Below are 19314 nucleotides of genomic sequence, written 5' to 3'. Positions count from 1 at the left end.
ATTATGATACATTAGTGTGGTTGAGTGCAGAATGATGCAAGTTTTGGTGGACAAACTCAGTGCCACTACTACTTCTGCAGATGCTTCAAGATTATGATGAATGGGTTCAAAATCAATTGGAAAATACTACTTAAAATCTGGATTCTAGTTAATAAATTATTGGGCAATTTACCAAAATAAAACAATTGAATTTTAAATTTATCAAAATACAACTTTTACAAAATAGATACCAAAATAACTTTTTAGTAAACGATGTAAATCGCGAGAGAGGTTCTATGGATTCCAAACATACATAAACCGTTATACTCCTCCAGCGGTTTACAAACTGCGGATAGGCATAAACTTCGAGTTCTTCTGTCATTGAACCTAACACATGTTTCATCCAACAGCAACCATGAATGGATCAAGCACCTTTAATGGATCAACCAACGAAATTTTCATGGTTGAGGAAATCAATACCGAATTGGTGCAATTAATAAGAAATTTGACCAGTAAATTTGATCCTAACACGGGTTGACATTTTTCTATCTAATTAAATTATTTGATCATATACTGAAAGCAAGATTATAAAAGAAAGAAAGAAAAAGAAAATTGAAAGAACTGATAACATTTGAAGCACATAAGGGTGGTTGAGTGCAGAATGATGCAAGCTTTGGTGTATAAACTCGTGCCACTGCTACTTCAGCATATGCTTCAAGATTATGATGAAAGTAGAAAATCAATACTTCAATAATACAACTTCAATCAAAAAACAAAATGTCCTGCACTCACTTATTCCTCTTGGAGGAACACTCAGGTTCAACAAGTTTTATCGATTTGATCATATACTGAAAGCAAGATTATAAAAGAAAGAAAGAAAAAGAAAATTGAAAGAACTGATAACATTCGAAGCACAAATAGCAAACAAAACAATTGTTATTAAGATAGTTTATTAAATCTTACAAACCATAAATGTTAAGGAACAAACTCATTATGTATCAATACTTTGTACAACTTTTCTATTTTCTAACACCGTCCGACTCCAACTCCTTTTCGGCAAAGCCATCAAAGAGAAGAAGGACCCAAGAAACCCCACGGCATAGCCATCAGATCCTTGGACAGGGACACAATAAACCAAACCATTCAATCTTACAATGTCATCAGAATAGCTCTAATTACATAAACCATAAATAAGATTGCAACGAAACTAATTAAGAAAAACAATCATAGCCAAGTTGCAAGATAATATGAATGAAACAATGTGATATAAAGGAAAGGATGATCAAGAAGCCTGTCAGCAGTCCATCTCTTGCTAGGATCCTTCATAAAGCACTTTTCCAGAAAATCATGACAGAAAAAACCGATTTCCTGAGGCTTCTTGGGTGATAGTTCATGATGCTCAACCAAGTACCTCAACTCCTCAATAAGCAAAGGGCTCTCACCCCAGGCAGGCAATCCAGTGAGCATTTCAATCACTATGCAACCAAGTGCCCATATATCCATCGGAGCATCAATATGACCGGAAAACGCTTCCGGTGACAAGTATGACGGCGTACCTCTTGGCTTGGACTTCCACAACTCAACATTTACTTCCTCCTCTTTGGTCTTCGATAATCCAAAATCCGCAATCTTCAATTGATAGTTTGCAATCTCTTTATCCAATGAAGGAAACACAAGAATGTTCTCTGGCTTGAGGTCACAGTGGACGATTCCTTTGCGATGAATATGCGAAAGCCCTTTAACAATCATGCGTGCATAGACACTCACCTCGGTCTCGGGAAGAGGTTTCTTGTGGATCAAGTCAGCCAAAGAACCGTGAGGAGCATACTCCAAGAAAAGATTGTAAAAGCAACGTCCATGCTCTACCGTGGTCTCACTTCCAAAGCATTGAATGATTTCTTGGCAACCACCGCTTTCACCTTCCCAAACTGATTTAAAAATCTGTTCCTCTTTCTTCAGTGAGAATGCCAATTTGGGAATAGAGCTCTTCACAGCAATGAAGCTATGAAACCGTATTTGTTCATCAACAAGAATGCCAAGATAAACAGTGCCATAAGAACCCGCTCCTAAGATCTCCAGCTTCTTCCATTGTAAATCACTCATCTTGGATTGATTTTTCTTACTCCTGACTTAACATCAAAGGTTACATGCATACAGTGATTAAATAATTTTATTTATGAATATACAACTTTTTTTGCATACCTGCAGTTGGCTAGTTCTTTTGGCTCTTCTTGTGGATTCTCAACTCAACTTTGTGTTTGATTAAGGATTCATTATTACTATGTTAGTTATAGCTTGTGGCTATTTGTATTAATTATTTGTATAACTTGAACGAGTTAGGCGTTTATCTTATTAACGGGAAGATAATAGTTGATTTGCATGTATACTAGAAAATATAAAGAGAGTGTCAGTAGGAATAATTTAAATCAAAAAACAAATTAAAAATCTTGAAATATCTCTATCTTATAACAGTTTTGAACTAATTTTAATTTTTAAATCCAAATAAAAAGTGAAATATATCTTATCACAGTTTTAAACCCAGATTTTGTTAGTAAAAAAGTTATGAAATAGAGATAATTTAATTTCAGAATCTTTGCCTCTGTTTCATGGTATTTATGTCTACTATGATCTCCATAATTTCTTTTAAATTTTAAAAGTCAACTAAATATCCAGTCTAGTTTGATTATCCAAAAATTCAAATAGATATAATTTAAATTAATGATTTAATTTAATTTAATAAAAATAAATGTACTCATTTTACTATATCTATATGATTAATTATGACTAGTATTTTAATTTCCAATATTTCATTCTTAAATCTATTTATCCATCTACTTATCAAGTCTAATTAATTATTCAAAAATTTAAATAGATATAATTTAAATTAACAATTTAATTTAATTTAATAAAAATAAACGTATTTATTTTATTATATTCATAAAATTATGATTAATATTTTAATTTTCAAAACCAAATAAACATAACTGAAAAAGTATTAGACAAACTGTATGTATTATCCGTAAAAAATATCTTGATAAATAATGCTCCTTTGTGCTTTTAGAAATAAAGATTTTTATTTATATAAAAGTATTCATCAATGGTGCCTATCATAGTTTTTTTTCCCATTTTTTTTTCTGCAAATATTAAGAATTTTAGGAGATACATATTGGTTTAAATGTTTCTACTCAGTGATTGCATTGAAATGATCACTGAATCTGAGGAGAGTTTAAAGTTTATGGTTGGGTTCTATTAACAAAAACAAGCACCTAACATGACAATGAATATTGGTTCCATCATTTTTCTCTTCTAAAATATGAAGAGATGTAATTTTGTGATCAACCTCATATAATTTGGAAACTCTTGCTTTCAATGCTGGGTTATATGTTAGCTCTAGATGCTAATTTTGCAAAGAGTTTTTGATTAATACAAAATTTTAAATTGAGTGAAAAGAGTAATAAAACATCATCTTGAATATGTACATGTTACAAAAGGATTCGGTACAAAACCAAAGCTCATCAAGAAGGTACAATAGTATATATCACATCTAACACGTCCATTCCCTCTTTCATCTCCATCTCATGCATCTTATGACTTGTGATATCACTACAAGAGATAGCTCTTGATGAACAATTTTAAAATAGGAAGGGGAAAAAAAGAAGAAGAAAAGGAGAACTTTTTAGCAACAAATGAATAACTGAGCAAATGCTATGGTTGGCTATAAATATTAAGTCCCAAAGCATTTGAAATGTTAAATTAGCTTGAAGCAAAAGCTTGTCATTCCTCGTGCTCTTGCCAGCTACAAACTGATATCAATTATCATCACGTGTGTCTAAGCCTTCCTCCTTCTACATTGCGCGCGAATCGCAATTAAAACTGCAGAGATAACGATAAGTGTAAGCTACATTACATACAAAATACCAAGAGAGTCTATGGTAATTGGTAAGAGATGCTGAACAAACATGGTGCTAAAAAGTAACAAGTTATTCAAATTCAAATTCTCATGAGCCATGGTTTACTATATGATATTTGGAAACTCCCCAATAATGAGCAACAAAGTCAACTCAACAAAAGAGGGAAAGAATAAGCAGGAAGTGATGGCAACATGTGCAACCTTTTCCAACTAAGGAATCAATTATATAGTAAACCCAACATATAACCAAGAAGGCCATTCAATTATCAAATTACTTAAATTCCAAAGTTGTAAGAAGCTTTTTATCACTAAGAAATTGAAGGACATGCAAGTACACTTGTGTCTATATGAATGTGGAACACACGCTTGCACAGAGATACAAACAACTTACCAATCAAGCAAAGGAACTGTATCGCATTTGGTATTGAGATCTTCGAATCTGTCTCTGAATAGCACCATACCATCAGCAAAACAGCAAGATCAGGTTAAGAACAAACCTTTTTCAGTTCGGTCATTGGAAGTAGCGCATTATGGGGTTCTTTATGATTCAGCTTTCTATAACCGTTCCTAGGTCACCTCAACACAGGTACGGATCCCATCGAACTAAGAAATGCCGATAAACTTGCTACCTTAGGCATAAAGACAACACAATACATGAGCTCAATCAATAGACCAAAATCTTTTTTACAAAAAGGGGAAAAAAAAAAACAACTCACCCGAAGCGGCTGAACTAGTACTGAATAGCGGTTACTCAGGCACACTAGCTCGAACAGATCTATGAGGCGGAGAATAGGCAGATCTGGCATGAAAAAGAGTTTTCCTGACCTTGGCGCCCACGAACTCCATGATTTCCAATGCAAGTCTAGGATTCAACATCAGAGAAGCTGGAGGAAGGCAGACAAAGAGGGTAAATTGGGAAATACCAAGGGACAAAATATAAAAGGAAAGGAGAACCTTTTACTCTTTTAGCAACAAATGAAGAGTGAAATGCTAATCTACTCCTGTCTATTAGTTTAGAATGACAACTTGATCTTTCACAAAAAAAATAATTTACTTTGATCTTTATTTTTTGGTAGCGTTTGTTTTTAGAGATAGAATATAAAGATACGAATAACAAATATTTAAAAAGTATTTAAAGACAAGAACATGGACTAGAGATAGAATACAAAGATATAAATAATAAATATTTAAAAAATATTTAAAGACAAGGATATAGACACTGAATACATTATCTTTTAAGATAATTTTTTAATTTTTATGTTCATTCTTTTATAAAGGATAATAATAAACACAAAATTTAAAAAGGTGGATAAAAACTTTTTAGGAAAATTTTTTTTTTTATCGATAGATATTTTTTATTATTCTACTGTTATCCTTTCTTATTTTTTATAATTTGAACTTCTTTTTTATATCGTCATAAGTTCTTCTTCTTTCTTCATTTTAGATACTCTTTTCTTTTTGTAGAATTTTTTACTTAGTCTGAATAATTCATTCCTTCTTATATTATCGTTATTACTTCAATATCATTTTAATATAGACCAATTCTTCTTGTAATCTCCTATACTTCTAGTACTCTTATTCTCTTATAAATTAGTTTGTATTTGATGTGAAAAATTTGGAATTATTTTAGTCATTTCATATAATATTTTAGTTGTCTATATGTATCCAAATATAATACTGGATATTACATTAGTGTCTTGTATAACATATCCAAAGACCAAACATAATGCACAAAAAATATTTTTTAGTATCTCTATTGTATTATCATTGTCCTCAGTGTCATGTTCTGTCATGTCTCCAAAAACAAACGCATTCTGTGACGCAACACGGTCTATGTGGGTGTTTTTTTGTCAATTCTGAACGAAAAATGACTTGTCAGGTTTAGAAATGAACAGGGACCTAATTGTCTCTAAATTCAAATTAGTTAGAAATTTATTTGTCCATATTCTTTAAACAATATATTTTTTAATTTTTTATTAACATTTTTTCAATAAATTATTTAATATATAATATAATAAGTACAAATTAATTAATAAATTATTTAAATTTAAAAATATCATTTATTATGAATATTATAATTTTTAAATATATAAAAATAATAACTATTAAAATTTGGTTAATACATTAATAATAATAACTCTATGATATACTATTAATAATATAATCTAGCTAATTTTATAATAAAACAAAAATTAATGAACACATTATTTGATATATAGTAAAAAAATTTTGAGTAATAACAAATTTAATTTCTTTTATCTCTTTAAACTAAATTAATATATTAATAATATTATTGATACTTTAAGTTTATAAATGGTTTTCATAATATATATTATTTAATATTAGTAATCTACTAATAGTGTATTTTAGTAAAAAATATCAAATAAAATTATTAATTTAATTTAAAAAAATTAAATTTATTATTACTCAAAAATTTTTTATTATATATCAAATAATATATTTATTAATTTTTATTTTATTATAAAAATTATCTAAATTATAATATTAATATTATATCATAGAATTATTATTATTAATATATTAACTGTATTTCAATATTTATTATTTATATATTTAAAAATTATATTAAAAAATTATTTATTTAGTTTCATAATAAATAATATTTTTATATTTAAATAATTTATTAATTAGTTTATATTTATTATACAATATATTTAATAAAATATTAAAAAAAATATTAATATAATAATAAAAAATAATTCAAAAAAATATTGTTTAAAAAATACAAATAAATAAATTCTTAATGAATTTAAATTTAAAAATAATTAAATTTTTATCTATTTTTAAACTTGATATGTCAATATTTTGTGTTTAGAGTTGATGAAAAATCTCCCATTAAACCACGTTGTGTCACGATTCACAAAAGACAGATACTAAAATGAATCTTTTTATTATAAAAGATCACGTTATTATTCTAAAAATGGATAGAGACTGAGTTGTTAATTCACTCATAAATATATGTAATTAATAATTTTATAATTACCACGATTGATTAAAAAAGCAGAAGAATAAAGTAAATAACAAACAAAACAAACAAATGAATACGTGTGAATGAAATAAAAACTGATGACGCAATCTTAACGCGGAATAAACAGTTAAACACAAGTATATCCTCGTTTCCTTGTTTTACGACATTGCTTCCACAACAACTAAGGTTGAAGGTTGAAGGTTAGTTAGTTGTTAACACTTAAAACCACAAAAAAGGTAGAAGAAGAAGAAGAAGAAGAAGAAGAAGAAGAAGAATACAGCACAGCACAGCTCACACAAGAAAAAAGGGAGAGAAAAAGAAAAGGAAACAGAGAAAAGAGATGGGTATGTTCTGTAGTTGCTTCAATGGTGGAAATGGTAAACGAATGACAAAAGAAGAAGAGAGATTAGCGTCTGAAGAAGCTCGTGCCAAAGCTGCTGAAGCCGCTGAGAAAAGGTCCTCCTTTTATTTATTTATTTCTTTATTTTATGTTATGCTTTTGCAATTTCATTGGTATCATCTTAATAATTCATTGGATTTGAGGTTTAATTTGGCGTCTTTTGGTTATTGATATATTTCCTGTGGAAATTGTGAATGAAATACGTATCCATTTGGAATTGCCCCTTTTTGTGTTTTGATAAACCCCAATTAATTGGTTGTTTTGTTGAGCTGATTACTTCTTCTCATGCTTGGATTTCATACGTTTTTTACATTCCATTATCACAAATTCACAATAACCAGTACAGATTCAATTTCATTGTTGAAGGGGATTGCTTATATATATACATTACTTTTTTTTTTGTACAATCTTGAATGCTTGGATAAGATTTGTATTGAGATACTTTGATCCAATGATATACCAAAACGTTATAGTGGCAGAGAAAAAGGAAAAGAAATGCAGGGAGTAATTGGTAAACAAAATGAAGCATAAAAAAAAAGGGAATTTCAATTCTGTTATTGTGGTTTTTTATTAGTTAATAATAGTACGACAAACTATGGAGTAACTTCATGTATTGATCGGAATTGCAGGCAAGCGCAATTTGAGAATTCTGCAGCAGGACGAGCTGCTCGTGCACAGCAACATGGAATGGCAAAGCAAGCAGCAAACGCAAACAAAGGCGAACCAGTGCTAAAGGTAATAGTTTTACAATCTGCTAAACAGTTACAGTACAATTCCAGAGATAAATTCCCTTCTTGATTAAGAGTTGATGTAACTTTTTTGTTGTTCTTGTCTTCAAAATTGTTATATTGTGATATTCTGCTTTATTTCCCTTGCCTTTTGTTTAGCAATCTGCAATTGAATTTATGATCATACCATACTCATTGTATTAGAATTTAGAACCTCACTAATATTGTGTTTTGACTCTTTCATTTGTGGATCAGTGGCAGATGGGTTGAGGTTAGGGAATTTGATATTAGAGTCAACTTTCAATTGTGTGTAAGGTGAGTGATCTATCAGATAATTTTGGGCCCCCTTCTTTTTAATGCTTTTTTAAGTGCTAGTTTTGTGATATTGAACTCATTTTCTAATGAAAGAACTGGTCTTGAGACAATATATGTACTTGTATGACTGCATACACAGTAGATTCTCAGTTAGGATGTTCAAAGGTATACATGGCTTGGATTGTTTTGAGCTTTTGGTCTAAGTTCTCTTGGAGTAAATCAATTACAAAAAAAGAGACCGATAGAAAGCAAACAAAAGCACTTTTTTTTCCGAAGTTAGGGGTGAGACTTGAACCCGCAACCTCTAGGTGAGTATGGGAAGACTATACCATTTGAGTTATAACTCGTTGGTAAACAAAAGCACTTTTTTTTCTTGGCTTACAAAAAATTTACATAAACAAACCAATGAAGTTAGGTTAAATTTACTTTTTATGGTTTCTTCATGTTGTCTTAGGACTTTTCCCAAGGGTATTGTGTTTATAATAACATAATTGTGTATGTTATTTAGGTTATCTTGTGCCTTATTTTTTTTCGTTTGTGTTGCAGTATTAGCAAAGGGTGCGGCAAGGTTCTATGCAGCGCGAGCTTCGCTTTCTGCGAAGATGAACAAATTGTGTGTGCTCAGTGCTGCAAGCGTATCATTAGTGCCAAGTTGTTTATTAAATAGTCTTTGATTGTAAAGATTATGTTGTTAATTAGTTAAGAATAGTTTGATACCCTTTAAAAAAAATGCTAGATATTTGGTAGCAACTTTATTTTCTCTCTGTAGTTCAACTCACCAATGTTTGAAAACGAAAAATGGAAAAGGGAGAGAGTTCAACTCAACCAGTTTAGATTTTTACTAATTCTAGAAATGTTTGTTGAAAAAAAAAAATTATATGTACACCAAATATCAATCATTATGTAGATTTTTGTGTGTGCATATAACATAATTGTTCTTGTATATAGCTATTATCGCACTTAATGTCGATGACATCCATTCACTATTCAAAATTTCAAATAATGTTATTTTACTTAAATGAGCGTTACTATGTGAAGGGCAGCTTTGAGATGTTATTTTACTTAAATCGGCATTACTTCGACCTTGCTATCAGATGAGCTTTAACTTGAGGATTTTGCAATAGAATGAAGTAATTCTATAGATAACTAGCTAGATTATCTATACATCTGAATTCTAACCAAATGATTAACAATGCAACATTGATCATATATCATAGAGTTACCTAAAGTTCTTTTATTACTCAAATTTTTGCACTGGAGCTGAAAGCTTGAGTTCATATGCAGCTTGAAAGAAATCTGCTGCTTGTTGTAATGAACCTTCCATTTTAGAAACCAATCCAAGGTTGAACCAAGCATCATGGTTTGTTGGTTCTATTCTCAATGCATTCATCAAAAAGCTTCTTGCAATTGGAAGTGATTGCATACCAAGTTTGATCATCAATTCTGCAGATGAAATAATACTTGGAATGTAATCAGGTTCTATTGACAATGAGATTGAGAATGAAACAAAGGCCTCCTGGTATAATGATTGCGCTTCAAATAACATTCCTGTCACAGCCATGTAATTTCAGATGAGTGATTAGTTAATGGATTTAATTTCTCTGCACTAATAATGTAAAGTAATTTTACACCATCAACCAATAGAAATTCAGAAAAATGCCAAATCATTGAAAAATTCGTCGAAACGCACAATAATTGATCATTGAAAACATGAACAAAGGTGTCAAGTTCTCCATACCAGTAATGTGCCAACTTCTGGGAGAGAAAAATTCTATTAACTGAGCTTTGTCAAGACAAGCTTTTGCATCAAGAAATGAACTAAAGTCTGCATATATTGTTGCCAAATCCTGCCATGCTTCCATTTCCAACTTCCTTTCTTGAAGTGCCTGCAAAGCATGAATTCAGATCTTAATCTATAACATTAGACAAGCAATCCTCAAATAAACTATAAGAATTAGATGGTAAATTAAAGTTTTACAGGAAAATAGATAGAGGGGTATTGGTTAATGGCTTTAAAACTTCATTAACTAATCTCTGTATGAGCTTGTATTTATTAATACCTTCTCAAGATTAGTGTCAACCAAGTATCCCAACGATTAAGATATATTTACAACTTAAGATCCAGGCTGAGACGCTATTGAAATTGAAAATTTGGAAGACATATCTTAAGATAAATGTTGTTCTTATAGTGTTGCTCCATTCAATAAAATTATTACACACCTCATGTTTGAATGCTTTTGCTTGATCAAAGTTCTTCTTATCTTGATGCCAAGGCTCCTTTTTAGCCTGGATCAGTGCTAGCAAGATTCTGTAGGTCTCTACTGCTTGCTTCGGTTTCTGCTGCGCGATCTGGAGTACTGCTTTCAATCTCAGAAGTTCTAACTGGTCAATCTTTTCAGTATCTTCTAACGCAAAATCAACTATTGTTTCTGAATCCTTAAACCGCTGTTGTGCAGATACTATGAGCGCTAACAGTTGCCAACCTCTTTTCGAGCTACCAACAGTCATATCTGAGTACATCATTATATTGTCGAAAGCTGCATCAAGATTCCTTTGAATTGCATTTTCAAGTCCAAGGTTGAAGATCACTTCAGGATCATCATTTTGACTTAGAGCAGCCTCATTTAGAAAGTTCAAAGACTCTCTTTGAAATATAGTTCTTTCAGAATCCAGCACAGATCTTCTAGCCGCAGTGCCGGAGCAAACACCCAGAAATTTTTTGCCCTGACCCAAAAAATGCTTATTTTGAAGCTTTGCTAGATCGATAGCTTTGCGGGAAAACTTAATGCCTTCAAGAGCATGGTTTGGATACCGGGAACACAGTTTAGCACCAAACAAAAATGAAGGGAAATGGGGTCTGCAATTTGCTTCAGAACTACCACAAGACTTCCTCAATAAATTCAAGGCCACTTCGTCCTGACCAGCTGCACTGTAACAAAGAGCAAGAAAGTACCATCTCTCGGCTCGATCATAGATACCAGGAAGGATCTGCTCCACATAATCAGCCAATGATTCAAACATTCCGGTAACAGAAAGTGCGAATGTTAGATGATCCGCTGTTTCACTGTCCCATTGTATTTCCTGAACCACCATCTTTGCCATGAGTACTAATAGCAAAAGTATTGCTTCTTCGATGTTACTCTTTGGTGTCGCTGGAGACCTAGCTTGTAATTGTGGCGGCAGGTCTACTTCAGCACCACAATAGAGTAGTGTGGTGGCCAAATCTTTTTGCATACTGGCCAACTTTCCTGGCTCCATATTCCACGGCTTGATCAAAGCACGGCGATAAGCCATGACAGCTTCGTCTAAATTACCTGCCTTGATCCATAGAGTTGGAAGCAATTCAATTGCTCTGTGGAACATGTCTTGCAACTTACACTCTTCGGCGATGCCATCCGGCATTCCATTAGGAAGAGCAGACTCAACCATATCCAGAATTATGCTGCACGTGTTTGCAGCCCCTGGTGAATAACAAAGTAGCAGTAATGTTAAAATTCGGTATCTGTAACTGCCAAAACACTCATGCATAATGAATTGCATTTTGGAACTCGTAATTTATCTATGCTAATTTGTAGAACTGGATTATAATTATTTAAACTATAAGTATCTGATTGAAAATATTTGTACATAATCAAAAGCTCTAAGATATGATTATGAGTGTTGTAAAAGGTACCGGTGTATCGCCCGAGTTCCTCTAAGGACTTGGATTTAAGCAAGATTGCCTCAACAAGAAGGCTTACTGAATGCATTGACATCACATTAGGGACCACATTATCAGCTCTAGAACGTTGTTTTTTTGGCCTAGTTCTTTCAGCAATGGCTCTTATCATCCTTGGTGTCAAGGCCTTGATTTCAATGCCCTGAAAAACTTGAAGGGCAGCATCAAAGTTCCCTCTTTGATATTCAAGCCTCCCCAGCAAAGCCCGAGCTTCCTGAAATTCATCGAAAAACAATGACAACAACAACAACAACAAAAAACAAACAACTGAGCATTGTCACATTAAACAGGGTCGGCTACATGAATCAGACAATACCGACTCCACTAAGTTAATATTATTAAGGGAAGATTCTCACTTTTCCAGAGTGATTTTTTTTTAAAGGTTATTTTCTCAACTATATAAGTTTCATCACTTAATTAGGAATTTGGTACTTCACTTAACTTTCTAGTTCACCAAATCATTTCAGAGAGAAAGAAAGACATTAATGATTCATACCTCATAGTTCAAAGAAAGAGCTTCTTTAAGAGTTGATTCAGCTTCTTCAACTTGGTTCTGATCAAATTTAGAATCCCAATCACCCCCAGTCCTTGATGAAGAAAGTCCACTGGCAGAGAAATCTCTCGTTGCCAATGACTCCGGTGACTGCGGCGGTGCCTCCTCGAATTTGAATTGCTCCCCTGAGCAAGCACACAACATCTTCCTTCCAGAAAGAAACTAAAATGATAGGAAAAAGAAAGTGCAGATGTTCTGCTTGATATTGAACCTCACAGAAACCAGTTTCAGTACTAGAGAAAGCACTCCAAAACCTTCAAATCAACACAATTCACCGCAATTATTGCAAATTTTTCAATACAAAACTAAATTAGCATAATGAAGAATGCCACAAATTATAGTACACAATGAACAAAACCACACATGACACAAAGAATGATGGGAATGATGGGTACCTTCTTCATGTATGTAAGCATAATAAAACCAAAACCCCAACAAAAATTCATTGGAAAAAAACAAACAAACCAAGTTCCATTAATGGAAGAAAAACGGAAGGTGAAAAGATGGAGGGACAAAGATATGACAGATACTCTTCAAAGGCAATGATGAATGTCATGAGAAAAGGTGTTTCCAGATATAACATGAAAGAACATGAAATTGCATGTGGATGAGGGTGATGAAAAAAAGCTAGACAAGCAATAATGAACAACATAGCTTTGAACTTACCATAGCTCAGATTCCAAAGACTTTAAACTTTCTTTTCAGAAATGTAAGTGTAACTGTGTAAGTGTTCTACTACTACTGCAGCTACTAGTTTTAACCCATGAAAGCTACTCTTCTATTTTTGAACTTTGTGCTTGTTTTTCTAATGTTGGTACATTTTAAAAATGGAAAATTAGTTCTTAGACCTTATTGGTTCATAAGATCCAGCACCTTGAAAAAAGTAAGTTGGAAACTTTGGCCTTAATAATGAGGAGATCCAAGTAGACAACAAAAAATTAGTATATGAAAAATGGTATCTGAGAACTGAGATCTGACAGTAATAATTTTGGATTTAAAAATTGGTTTAGTTTCTCTACTCTCTTTTGGGTTGCAGAATGTTTGGTGATGGAATATGTTAATATGAGTGACAAATGTCATGTGGTGTAGTGTGTCATGAAAGATGTTGGTAGATTCTTTTGAGTTAGATTCAAGTTTAAACAAAGTTGTTCTTTTTCTTTGTCTTGATCTGTTGTATTCATTATAGTGTGTTTTTGCATTACAAATTTAAGAATTTTTATAAAAAATTACAAAACAGGATTTAGAGTGGAAATTAAAGGTTAATCACTCTAAAAATAATTGCAAACGGAACCCCATTTTTTTGTTTTTGGGAGAATTGGTAATTAGACATTTGTCCCTTTATATTTTCTAATTTTACAAAATTTCCCCTTCCCTTTTAACCATCCTTTCGAAGAGAATTGCCATTGATGTTTTCATCTCATCTCAGCAGCTACTGCCGCCACCTACACTCATCACCGTCACCGCTCCTTCTACCGCCGCCGCACCATATTTTCAAGTCCAAAAATTAACAGACCAAACGTCTAGAAACATTCGGAAACTGTGCATAGATTCTCAAATTTATTGTGGAATCCTACCAGAGTAAAAGCATCCAAAGTCACACAAAATGTTCATAGAATAGGCAATAAAGTAAAATAAAATAAAAATAAAATGGAACCTTAAAGGAAGTGGAACAGCGTCGACGACGAAACACAACGAAGTGGTGGATCCGAAATCAGCGGCGGCAGCGAAATCGTGTTGCGACGAAGAAGCAGCGGCTCGGAGTTTAGGCGGCGGAAGCGTGGTGCGGTGATTGTGGTGGTAGTGGCGGTAGAAGCAGCGGTGATGATGTTGAGTGCAGGAGGAAACCCTAGCAGATACACTCTTCTATTCCGCATTAAGTTAAAAGGGGAGGGGAATATGTGAAAAGTAAAAAATAAAGGGACAAAAATTTAATTATCAATTCTTCCAAAACTGAAAAAACGGAGTCCAATTTGTAATTATTTTTAGTGATTTATCTATTTTTAGAAAGTGTCTGTTTGAATAGTGCGTGAAAACTTTCATTTTTTTATGGAGCTAAATTTTGTCACATGGAATGGAATTTATCTATAAATATTAAATAAAGTGAAATTTCATAATTTTAATTTTAAATCTCTCTCTAAAAGAATTTTGTTAGTTGTGAAATGTCCTCATTTAAAATTATTTGAATTCATGATAATAATTCAAAAATAATACAATATTTAGATGCTATTATATGTATGGGTATACAATAAAAAATAGTTATTTTTAGATAAATGATTCAATTCAATCGTAGTGCCAAAATTAAAATAATATCAAATTAAATAGACATAGAATTAATGAAATATATTTTGATATATATTGATGTATACTATCTTAAATACATCCTAACAAGAATATAATTCATATTTTGGTGAAATTCTAAATTAATACATAATAAAATACAAATCAATTTTTACAAAGATAATTAAATAGTTACTCATATTTTTGTTAAAAATAAAAATCTAAAGAACAAAGAAATGGATGTGTGTATATCAATGGAGAAAGGGAAGAACAGAAGAGGAAGGAGGAGACCTGACTTCATCAACAACTTGTCTCCATTAATTTTTGTCCCCTTAAATGTTGCTTACTTTTTCTAGCTTTTGTCAGAAGCACTGACTTTACTACCAACTTAATCAAATCTTATCCTTTTTCCTTATAGTTGTTGAATAGTACTATCATTAGTAATTATAGCAAAAAAATTTTCCCTCTATTTGTTAAGATTTTTTAAGAAAAAAAAACTCTTAGACATTGATTAAGAAATAACAAACAAATTTGTAATAGGTTTAGTTAATATGGCTAAACTTACTATTAATAGAAATTTAAAAAAAAATTTAATAAATTCATTTGCAAGAGTACTTTAATCAGTAATCATGACTGGATATTATAAAGAAGACAAAAATAAATACTAACACAAATTAAGCTTAGCAAAGTTTGTATTTGTGATCCCCTGATCCATACATTTTTTGTCAAAAAAGTCACAAATTAAATAAGTGGTAAATCTTACTTTTTGAATATGGACTCAGTAATCCATATTTGAAACGAGATTAGCGGATATTATTATGACAAACCTCTCTAGTTTAGCTATAAAGTATAATAAATTAAAATTCGCACACTGTGTGATCAACCGAAAGATAGTAACTTTTGAATTATTATTATTATTTTTTATTTATTTGCACAATACATAATTCTATGAAAAAATGATAAATAGATCTTTGATTTTTTTTATATATAGACATTTAAGTTTTTGAGAATTTAAAAATACATTTAAGTTTTTGATTTTTTAAAACCTGGACATAATGATCTCTTATGCTCTCTTTGGTCTGTCAGACTCAACGGAAAAACAAACATAATTTCCATTGTACTGACCTAGTTGATACAGATGCACATGAGAGAGTTTTTAAAATTAGAAACTTAAATATCCCCAAACAGAAAAATCAGGAATCGATTTATTTTTTTTAATTTTATATTGTGATGTGTTATAAATAGGGTAAAATATTTTATAGCATCCATCTAGAATGCGAGCTTTTTTAAGGTGTCTTTTCTTAGCCTACATTATGAAATATTCCACGTCAAAAAAATCTTACATTATCATATATACCATTTATGGATTTAACTATGACAATCATATACAATTTTTTACAAATTTTCGTTGATCAAGTTTTAGCACGTGGTATTTAAGATTATAGTTTAAAATTTTAAATATGCCTAATATTTAAAGATGGTGGTTGAATGGTTAGATATGGTCCCAACTCATATCGAAGAAATGAAGAACTGACGAAGCATATTGGTCAAATAAATACAGCTGGCCCAATTTGGTAGTTTACTGCGATCATGTCATGTGAACATGAAAAATTAATTTTAAATTAATTGTTTGTATAAAATATATATTAAAAATTAATTAAATAATATATATAATAATTAATTTAATAGTCAATTTTTTAACACAAGTATTTTTTTAAATTTATTGTTTATTTATTTATTAAATATGCTTGCTCTAAAATTAGAAGAGAATAATGATGAAATTTACAGTTAAAGAAAGAATATTAAAATTTTAAATACGAGTAATAGAGTTTGAGAAGCTTTATTGTTTTTCATGGAACAAATTTATACATCACTAAATTTTTAATCACAGAATAAATATTATGTTTTATGGGATAAATATCAACATGAAAAAAAAAACATATACATCATACAATATTTAAGAATATTTTCTAAAACTTTTACATTACTTACAAAGGTAAAAACAAAGAGGAGGAAATCACTAGGCTAATTTTTGAAGTTGGTATCTGACTTTAAATTTGTTCCAAAGACATGAACAATCTTTGTACATTTCTTAAATTTGATAAAAATTTACATATTAGTTTCTAAAAAAATAAGATTTTCTTTTCATTGTAGAATTGAACCAATGAGATTGTTAATATAAAAGAAAAAAATATTTATAATGTTTACACCTTTTTATATTTTGTATGGTATAATTTTTTTTATTATTTTTCATTAATTTTTTTTAAATTTAGATCATCTAAATTTTGAATTTTCACATTAAAGATAAAGTATAATCTCTCATTGTTAAATAATTTCTCTCTCGTATTTTTTTTGTCCCAAAGATCACAATTTATGTTTTAAAATAAAATTTAAAATTTAAAAATCCAAATACAAATTTTTTTAACAGCATGGTATTTGAAGTTTTGAACCCTTCAGAAAATTAATAAGGACGGCAAAAGTCGATAGTTTTATTAAAAACTGTGACGAAAGTCTTATGTAATTAGTTTTTTTTAGTTGTCTACAGTATTTTCCAATTCGACATATCAATGACTAATTTGTTGTGAATCTGAGCTTTATTTAAGGGTTTATCACTGGTTAATAAATTCTACATGCACAAGGCAAAATTCAAATTCTCGACACTTACTTAAATAGACGAGTGAACTGACTAGTCGACCAATCCAAACTGATTTTATAATTACTTTACTTCACATCGGTCTTATCAACAATTACATTTTCCTGTTCTTTCCCCTACACACTGGATGGCCTTATTCTTTGATAGTGTATCGTATCATTTATGTTATTGTTTTCATCTCATATATTTAATTATTTGTTTATTCTAATTTCTCTCATATTACCTAGTTTGGTTTGTTTAGGATCTCAAAATTGTTTCTCGTAAGAGTTTTAATTTTTTTTTAATCATTTTTTAAGTGAAGAGCAGTTTTTAAAAGGAAGTGGCTGAGATAAAGAAACCATCGATCATGGCCCAAAAAGTTTTCAAAAGAGCACATGCCATGCACAGAGATCCTTAATTATAACTTTGTAAGGTGGTGCCTATGATGTAGGTAATGGACTAATGGTAAAGTCAAGGATAAAAAGAATTTCGTTTAGCACTTTAGCTACAAATAGATCAGTGTAAATTACACATGTTTTTTCAAAATACACTATCTATATTCATAGATCTTACCAATCTTTATATAGCTCAACATTATTTTTTTTCTGATAGTATTTATAGTTTCATTAAATTTATAGTTAATTCTTTTTATATTTTAAAAGTGTTTAATTAAGTTCTTATAATGTTGTGAATATCGTAATTAAGTCGTCATTATCGTATAAAAAATTATTAGAATTAACTAATATTTATTTTTAAATTAAAGATACTATATTTGAGAGTTAAATTTCTAAAGTTAAACGTTCTCTTATTTTTAAAGTATTCTATTAATTTTAATATTTTTAGTACAAAAAAATTTAATTACAACATTCAAAACGATGTAAAAAAAAATTAGTTAAAAGCTTATACATTATGAAAATTTAATTACAAATTTGATAAAATTATAACTATTTTTATATAAATATGTTTAAAAATAGACCATTGCTATAGTGTGCCTAAAAGATAGTGTACAACTTGTCAAAAAAATTAAGAATTAATATTTAATTTAAAAATATTAAAATAAATAATTTTAAATATTTAAAACTTATTATAAAAATTAAATATCAAATAATAAACAACATAAAATTGACTTTAAAATATAATTATTCTTCACATATAAGTCATTTTTTTATACAAGTCTATACAAGTCATTTATATTCACGCGCACACGTTTTTCTTCGTGCCATTATTTTATGTTCTTCTTTTTCGTTATTTTTCTCTTTTGTTATCGTCATCACCAACACCATCTCCTCCTCCTCCTCCTCTTTCTCCTTCTTTTTTCATTGGAATTTATTCTCCTTCTTCCTTTTCCTCCTTCTCCTCCATCATCAGTTATCTCGTTGTTGAAAATAATAAATAATTCAAGTTCAGATTGTTAATTGAACCAGAATGAAATTTATTATTGTTTTGAATCCAATCAAGTGGTTGAGGTGTGGTTCGATTCTAGTTAATTTTTTCGTTAGTAGTTTATGATTCTGTAGGTGAATAATGTTTCATCGTTGATTGTTTAAATAGAATGTAATGTAAAAGTTATGCATTAAAGAAAATATTTTTATATATTTGCAGCAAATTTGGGTATAACACGAAAATATTTAGGTGTAACATGAAGATATTTGAGTGTATTGTTTAAGAATTTTCTGTGTATGTGCACTGATAAGTTCTGCATCATTCAAAACTTTTCTTCTCCCTCCTCTTAATCTTGTGCTGTTTTTTCTTCTTTTTCATCATTATTTTCTTTTTTTATTCATCTTTTTTTCTTGTTTTATCTTCTCAAGTT

The 19314-nt window shown here is 30.3% G+C and overlaps 3 protein-coding genes and 1 long non-coding RNA gene across 7 annotated transcripts; 1 reads left to right on the top strand and 3 right to left on the bottom strand.

The window, feature by feature from the left end:
* Positions 1-1203: 1203 nt before the first annotated feature.
* LOC112805982 (mitogen-activated protein kinase kinase kinase 20-like) lies at positions 1204-2082 on the bottom strand. Its single transcript, XM_025848297.1, has one exon. The coding sequence runs from the start codon at positions 2080-2082 to the stop codon at positions 1204-1206; it is 879 nt and encodes a 292-aa protein (XP_025704082.1).
* Positions 2083-3417: 1335 nt separating this feature from the next.
* Positions 3418-4947, bottom strand: LOC112697776 (uncharacterized). 2 transcript variants are annotated; one of them, XR_003151293.3, is made up of 3 exons: positions 4606-4947; positions 4281-4514; positions 3418-3852 (listed from the first exon to the last, which is right to left on the bottom strand). It is a non-coding gene; the product is annotated as an uncharacterized lncRNA (long non-coding RNA). The 2 variants fall into 2 exon arrangements; XR_003151294.3 differs by having other exon boundaries at positions 4281-4518; positions 4606-4926.
* A 1999-nt stretch (positions 4948-6946) lies between these two features.
* LOC112697774 (uncharacterized) lies at positions 6947-9146 on the top strand. Its single transcript, XM_025751095.3, has 4 exons — positions 6947-7334; positions 7908-8013; positions 8262-8321; positions 8868-9146. The coding sequence occupies exons 1-3, from the start codon at positions 7219-7221 to the stop codon at positions 8274-8276; spliced, it is 237 nt and encodes a 78-aa protein (XP_025606880.1). The 5' UTR covers positions 6947-7218; the 3' UTR covers positions 8277-8321; positions 8868-9146.
* Positions 9147-9434: 288 nt separating this feature from the next.
* LOC112697773 (protein NPGR1) lies at positions 9435-14653 on the bottom strand. Of its 3 annotated transcripts, XM_025751092.3 has the most exons (7): positions 14247-14564; positions 13259-14162; positions 12536-12846; positions 11995-12253; positions 10542-11782; positions 10060-10207; positions 9435-9869 (listed from the first exon to the last, which is right to left on the bottom strand). In XM_025751092.3, the coding sequence occupies exons 3-7, from the start codon at positions 12734-12736 to the stop codon at positions 9559-9561; spliced, it is 2160 nt and encodes a 719-aa protein (XP_025606877.1). In that variant the 5' UTR covers positions 12737-12846; positions 13259-14162; positions 14247-14564; the 3' UTR covers positions 9435-9558. The 3 variants fall into 3 exon arrangements, with proteins under 3 accessions (XP_025606877.1, XP_025606878.1, XP_025606879.1); XM_025751093.3 differs by lacking the exon at positions 13259-14162 and having other exon boundaries at positions 14247-14653; XM_025751094.2 differs by lacking the exons at positions 13259-14162; positions 14247-14564 and adding an exon at positions 12988-13125.
* Between the last annotated feature and the right edge of the window lie 4661 nt (positions 14654-19314).

This window comes from Arachis hypogaea, chromosome 16 (assembly GCF_003086295.3).
Source record: "Arachis hypogaea cultivar Tifrunner chromosome 16, arahy.Tifrunner.gnm2.J5K5, whole genome shotgun sequence".
Taxonomy (NCBI): domain Eukaryota; kingdom Viridiplantae; phylum Streptophyta; class Magnoliopsida; order Fabales; family Fabaceae; genus Arachis; species Arachis hypogaea.
This window is presented reverse-complemented; position numbering and strand designations above follow the sequence as displayed.

Excerpts from the sequence above, each read along its gene's own strand:
- LOC112805982 (XM_025848297.1), bottom strand. The coding sequence starts at position 2,082 with ATGAGTGATTTACAATGGAAGAAGCTGGAGATCTTAGGAGCGGGTTCT.
- LOC112697774 (XM_025751095.3), top strand. The coding sequence starts at position 7,219 with ATGGGTATGTTCTGTAGTTGCTTCAATGGTGGAAATGGTAAACGAATG. Across the intron at positions 7,335-7,907 it reads GCTGAAGCCGCTGAGAAAAG|GCAAGCGCAATTTGAGAATT; the intron begins GTCCTCCTTTTA and ends TCGGAATTGCAG.
- LOC112697773 (XM_025751093.3), bottom strand. The coding sequence starts at position 12,736 with ATGTTGTGTGCTTGCTCAGGGGAGCAATTCAAATTCGAGGAGGCACCG. Across the intron at positions 12,254-12,535 it reads CTCTTTCTTTGAACTATGAG|GAAGCTCGGGCTTTGCTGGG; the intron begins GTATGAATCATT and ends GATGAATTTCAG. Across the intron at positions 9,870-10,059 it reads CAGAAGTTGGCACATTACTG|GAATGTTATTTGAAGCGCAA; the intron begins GTATGGAGAACT and ends TGGCTGTGACAG.